At 44.9% G+C, this 6166-nt stretch overlaps 2 protein-coding genes across 2 annotated transcripts; one reads left to right on the top strand and one right to left on the bottom strand.

The window, feature by feature from the left end:
- Positions 1-3101: 3101 nt before the first annotated feature.
- On the bottom strand, positions 3102-3938 carry LOC135483068 (probable serine/threonine-protein kinase drkD). The gene is made up of 2 exons (XM_064763577.1): positions 3695-3938; positions 3102-3334 (listed from the first exon to the last, which is right to left on the bottom strand). The coding sequence occupies exons 1-2, from the start codon at positions 3936-3938 to the stop codon at positions 3102-3104; spliced, it is 477 nt and encodes a 158-aa protein (XP_064619647.1).
- A 228-nt stretch (positions 3939-4166) lies between these two features.
- LOC135483067 (histone-lysine N-methyltransferase, H3 lysine-79 specific-like) lies at positions 4167-5057 on the top strand. Its single transcript, XM_064763576.1, has one exon. The coding sequence runs from the start codon at positions 4167-4169 to the stop codon at positions 5055-5057; it is 891 nt and encodes a 296-aa protein (XP_064619646.1).
- The last annotated feature ends 1109 nt before the right edge of the window (positions 5058-6166 follow it).

The raw sequence follows: 6166 nt of genomic DNA, 5'->3' as shown, positions 1-6166 counted from the left end.
TAACTTTGCCAATACCTGCACACATCGTTTACCAAACACCTCGCACAGGTCAAATTACGCACAACAACACCCGGCGCGCGTATTCACCGTTACGCCGTACTCGAAGATTTTCGCGATTTTTCATCCAGCCAGATATGCATCAAATAGGTGAGGGGGTGAGGGGGTGAAATCGTTTCCAAAACACCTCACCCAGGTCAAATTCCAGCCGTACGGGCGGCGCAGGGGGGGGGGGTGGGTCAAAGTGAGGGGGCCTATTTCCGATGTGAGTTGTAGTAGGCCTACCATGGCCATGATTGTGTACTTTAGACAATCATGTACGTTATAGACATGATGTTCGAGTCGTACGTGCGTGCTATTGTAAGTTGTGATAGTTCAGTGTTGCATTGAAAGTTTGACACTAGGGTTAGGCCGGTTAGGGTAAGGCCGGTTAGGGTTAGGCCGGTTAGGGTTAGCCGGCCGGCTCTGTTCATGCATGCAATACTGCAGCAGGGTTAGGTTTGTACGGATGACGTGTACATCAATAACAGTGAGTGTGTACGTGTGTACGTGCAGTCGACCAGCACCGCGCGCGTATTATTCTGATACTGCGGGACATGGTAGAAGAAATAATATATGTAATGTATGTAATATGGGCGCGCGGGAATCACAGCTCAGTTGGTTGTATACATGCAGTCATAGCATCATGTCAAAACATACCATGCAGTGTGTTGCCACCGCACGAGAAATGTAAAAACCAGTCAAGGCCCTGGGCTCATAGTGATGACACAGTATATTCAACGTGTATGTGTATTCTATAGTCCGTAGTACGTACAGTGTACTGTATGTAAAATAATATGTGATAAGCGAACCGACAGCCCACAAAACTGGTCGAGAGGAAATCATTGCGTATACATGTATATATATAGTAAGACAATCTCATGTACATGTCAATCAGGTCCTTTGAAACAGGCGTGTAGATGACGAGCTGATGACAAGTTATAGCTGTGTCGTTTTCATGTGGTTATAGCCTATAATTATTACATGTATACATGTACTATATAGGAGGGCCGGGTTATTGGTGGTAGACTTCTGCCTGCCGCGCGCGTTCGTGCAAAAGCACTTCGGGGCTCATTGAGTTGAATTGGATGAAAAAAAGACAAACAGCAGGATGTGATCATATCAGCAGCAGGATGTGATGGTAGTACAATGACAATATGTCGTGTCTCTTAAAAGGTCACCGGCCAGGCACGGTATCCAGGCTAGGGTTAGGGATAGTGTCTTCGTGTCCAGATACCACCATTGACCCCAGACACCGTTATGAAAAAGGTATAAAGGTACCTATATACCTAACAGGATAAGTTTCTCTCAATCACACTACTCACATCAGCAGCTACTTGGCAAACTTAATATCAAATTGGCTCAATCGATGAACACACACACACACACACACACACACACACACACACACACACACACACACACACACACACACACACTATGTGCAACATTCAAATAACCGGAAGATTTTGGAAGCTTGACTTAGCTGACCAGTCCGAACAAGGTAGAGTTTTTGCCACGGACACGCCGGCGTGCAAAGGATCCAAACAGTTCCTGACACTCCGATGTGTCAATTCGTCACGTGCCCGTCACGAATGCGACAAGTCATACTTCAATTTCTTCAGAAATGATCGTCATGTTTACGAGCGAATATTGGACAACCAACCCGTCAGATTCTACTTGGACCTTGAGAAACCATGGTCCTCTGGAGAGATTTGTACACGTGCCATCATAGAGGAAGCACGACGTCTAGTCGACAGAGACGAAAGGTTCAACAGGGTGATCGTAATGGACTCCCACCATCCAGACGTGAAACACAGTCAGCACCTCCTCTTTCCAGATGCCATTTTCGAGAATCAGAAAGATGCAAAATCGTTAGCGATCATGTTGGACGCCCGCCTGCGACAAATGGATAATGCAGCTACTATAAACACGACACACGACAATGCGGTATTAAGTTCATGGAAACACGTTTACGTGGACAACAGAGAGACAACGAGAAGACACCAATAGACCTATCCGTCTACTCGAAGAACAGACTTTTCCGTCTTTTGTGGCAGAGCAAGCGTGTCAAAATCGGATGTGGCCCTCATCTGATGATAAATGACAAAATGTCAACTGAAGGCGTGGAACCATACGAAACGCTCATTCAGAGCGATGAATTGAGAGAAAGAGACCTTCTGACAGGAGACTTCATCCAAAATTTGATCACGAATAATATAGGCAAAGATTTGACAACAATGATGATTATGAAAAAGAGCAAGAGAGGGGTGGGGAACAATAACAACAATTCGAGAAAGAAAGAACGACCTGATGATGATGATGATGATGATGATGATGATGATGATGATGATCCACAGACCGAGTCCGACAATCACAATTATTCTTTACCAACTCAGAGCATGCCATTTCTCGACACAAAAATCGCTGTACACCAACACGAAACAATGGCGAGAACGCAGTAATGCACAGCCTACAATAATATCTGCTGCAGGAGCGACTTGATAGACTTTTCTGTATGTGCCGAAAATGCCGCAGCTTGTGACAATTCAGCAAAAAACCAGGACATTTACTCGGGAAATCTAAATGATGCAACCGCTATCACTGACTCGGACACATCAAGCATCAGAAACAGTGAGACGACTACAATGGTCTACCTCGTCAGTCTCTGTCAATGTACCTCGATCGTCAGTCTCAAGTCTTGAAGTTTGTACAACTGACTGAGTGATGAAAAAATTTCTAAGTACAAAAATTTTTTTCTTTACAAAAAATGTTTTTCCCTCAAAATGCACCTACATCACCAAAAACGTGCAGTCCCAAAATATTTTTGACTTTGAAATTTTTGAAACATTTTCAACTGACTGAGTGATGAAAAAATTTCAAAGTACCAAAATTTGTTTTCTTTACTAAATTTTTTTTTTGGCTCAAAATGCACCTACATCACCAAAACGTGCAGTCCCAAAATATTTTTGATTTTGAAAATTTTGAAAAATTTTCAACTGACTGAGTGATGAAAAAATTTCTAAGTACAAAAATGTTTTTCTTTAAAAAAACTTTTTTTGGGCTCAAAATGCAACTACGTCGTCACGATGCAAGTGGTACACGAATTTCCTTTCCGAGAAATCCATATACCCATCTGACCAATTGACGACATGCAGTGTGGCGATGCCTCTTGTGGTCTGGTGACCGACCTCATAAGCCCTCCGCCCATACTGCTGCTGCTGCTGCTGCTGCTGCTGCTGCTGCTGCTGCTGCTGCTGCTGCTGCTGCTGCTGCTGCTTATAGCCAGCCGATGCGGCTGTGGCCAGGACATATTCGTCCAACGTTACATTGTCGAACCCCCTGTGTTCGGGCGGGCAATTCACATAATCTCGGGTCACAATAATCGATTACAAATTCAAATTCAAATTCAAATTCAAATTCAAATTCAAATTCAAATTCAAATTCAAATTCAAAGCAGTTTATTGAGCCAAATGAATGCTACATTCATATAGGTAGAAAATACAATGAACTGGTGCGGCGCGGGACAGAGAGAAGAAGCAGAGTGTGACAATTTCGGCGTCTGTTGACAGTCTCCTGCAAATATTCTACCAATCTCTTTTCCGCACGCAACAGCATCGTTGAGCTCGCGTAAACTGTAGTAGGGTTTCGAAAATACGATTCGACACTGCAGCTGTCGATGACTCATGGTTCATACAACGTGAAGATGGTGACTTGACTGGATTATACTGGACTGGACTGGACTGGACTGAACTGGACTGGACTGGACTGGACTGGACTGGACAGGACTGGACTGGACTGGAGCAAGTGTGAAAATTGTCTAGTGAGGGTTGTAACACTTGTGCTACAGGCACATGGACGACACTGCCAGCTCCACCTCGCCTATTGGACACTTCAATCATGTTACAGGCTATGACTCATCTGGATACCTGGACACCCAGACACATTTCACACTTCAAGCATGTTACAGGCTATGACTCATCTGGATACCTGGACACCCAGACACATTTCACTCGGAATAATATTGAAATGTCACTGTTGTTGGAACAGTGTGAGAGACTGAGGAAAGACACGGAAAAAACTGAAGCATCATCATCATCATCATCATCATCATCATCATCATCATCATCATGACCAGGTCGCCAGCACACGTCAAGAGACCGAGCAACGCCTTTTTCATATTTCGCAGTCAGTTTGCCAAATTGTGTGGTGATTCCATAAAGTGCCAGCAAGCGTTATCAAAGGCCGCAGCCAAACAGTGGCACAGTCTTCCCCGAGACTTCAAACAGTCTTTTGTGGAAATGGCCAAGCGAGAAAAGAAACAGCACCTCATCGATCATCCTGGCTATCGGTACGTACCGCAAAAGAAGAATACTACTCCTACCAGATCAACAACGCATCAAACACAATCAAAGCGGGAGTCGCCCAAGTCTAAATCGCCACGAGAATCTCCAACGGCCAAGTCGACAACTGTGAAGACCAACGAAAACCTGCACAAGATTATACTCAAATTCAGTAACTGCGGACAATCACTGCAACAGGTACAACAGGCACAGCAAGACGACGGTGTTCTTCCCCAAATTGACATTCTAGACGAGATCACCAAGTATAACGTTGACGTTTGTCTGGATCATAACAGAAAAACCACCTGTGACCACCACGACGTTCTACTCGTACCGGAGCCTCAGCCGCGCCACGCCGACAAACCCACTTGGAAACAAGAAACCAGTTCTTTCATCACGCGCTCACCAGAAAAGTATCAGATGTACAAGGACGCCAATATTCAGATCGAAGACATTGTTGTTCAGACGGCTTCGTCGCGGTCCAAATGCGAAAACGAGGAATGGCGAGTTAGCGAACTGGTTAAACTTGCTTCAGAGGGAGACCATCTCATGATGTGTTACAACAACAACAACAACAACAACAACAACAACAACAACAACAACAACAACAACAGCGATTCTATCTTCAGTTTTGACGATTTTGAAATGACGTGTAAACTAGCATTGGATTTTCTATAACGTCATCAGTGGTGCCACTTAGTGGAAAAGTACATTAGACACGCACACACAAACTCACCCGCACGCACCCAAGAACACGCACCCGCTTGTGCTTATGTAGATCATGAACATCTCTTTGAACACGTACGATGCACTCACACAGTTTTTCGTGGACGAATGGGCAGCCACTGCAGAAAACATGAAACACCTATCCACACTGTTGCCCGACAGAGTGTTCAGCACAACCAAAGGCAAAGGTCAACAGCTGTTCGTGTCAAGACTGGAGAAATTCACCGATCAACTGAGACACACACTCGTTGAATTGGATCGAGCCGGCAAAGAACTGATAGGTGAATGTAAACCCTTCGATAACACCCACTGCGACAACATAACTTCGTTTTGTGGAATGACCGCTTTCTACGCCGCATTTGTGTCTACCGAACGAGTGTACACAGCATATCAATTCTATACCGACTACGTACGAAACACGCCGGGTTACAATCCAGATCCGCTTGTCGGAGGTGCGCTAACGCTAAGTCAATTCGAACAGAACCGATATCGAGAGACGTTGATTACGTTTTTCAAATTGCTGTTGTTTCCCGATGAATTTCAACGTTGTCTGGCAACAAATGCGTCCACCACGTCGTCGCGTTGCTTTCCTCGGCGGCTGGTGAGAGACGATGAAGAAAAGTTCAAATCGAATTTTCATTGGAAAATCACTCACGTTCCCATATACCATCCGCACAGGGACTCGGGAACGAGTAACATGCTCACCACTGCCGACTTGATGAGAAGAATCTACGTCGAGAGCATCTCTCAACATCTGAACCATATGATATGGCAGCCCCCACGACAAAAATCCACTAGTGGTGGGAATAGAGCCGCCGAGTTTAAAATTGTTTCATCAGATGATCGTATCGATGACCTGGTCAAATACGTTGTCATGCTAGACACGTTTCCTATCGTGCCCGAAGACCTGGCCGGCATCACGTTGCCAACTTATTCGGAGAAAGATTCGTGCATCAAGAAGTCGTTGACATCGCCCAGCCCATTGAACAGTTCCACCTTAGATACGATCAGTCAGTGTCGTGTATGTCCTCGATGCAAGCTTCATTTTACCACTATAGGTC

The sequence above is a fragment of the Lineus longissimus genome, chromosome 2 (assembly GCF_910592395.1).
Source record: "Lineus longissimus chromosome 2, tnLinLong1.2, whole genome shotgun sequence".
NCBI lineage: Eukaryota > Metazoa > Nemertea > Pilidiophora > Heteronemertea > Lineidae > Lineus > Lineus longissimus.
This window is presented reverse-complemented; position numbering and strand designations above follow the sequence as displayed.

Excerpts from the sequence above, each read along its gene's own strand:
- LOC135483068 (XM_064763577.1), bottom strand. The coding sequence starts at position 3,938 with ATGATTGAAGTGTCCAATAGGCGAGGTGGAGCTGGCAGTGTCGTCCAT. Across the intron at positions 3,335-3,694 it reads GACAGCTGCAGTGTCGAATC|CCGCATCGGCTGGCTATAAG; the intron begins GTATTTTCGAAA and ends TCCTGGCCACAG.
- LOC135483067 (XM_064763576.1), top strand. The coding sequence starts at position 4,167 with ATGACCAGGTCGCCAGCACACGTCAAGAGACCGAGCAACGCCTTTTTC.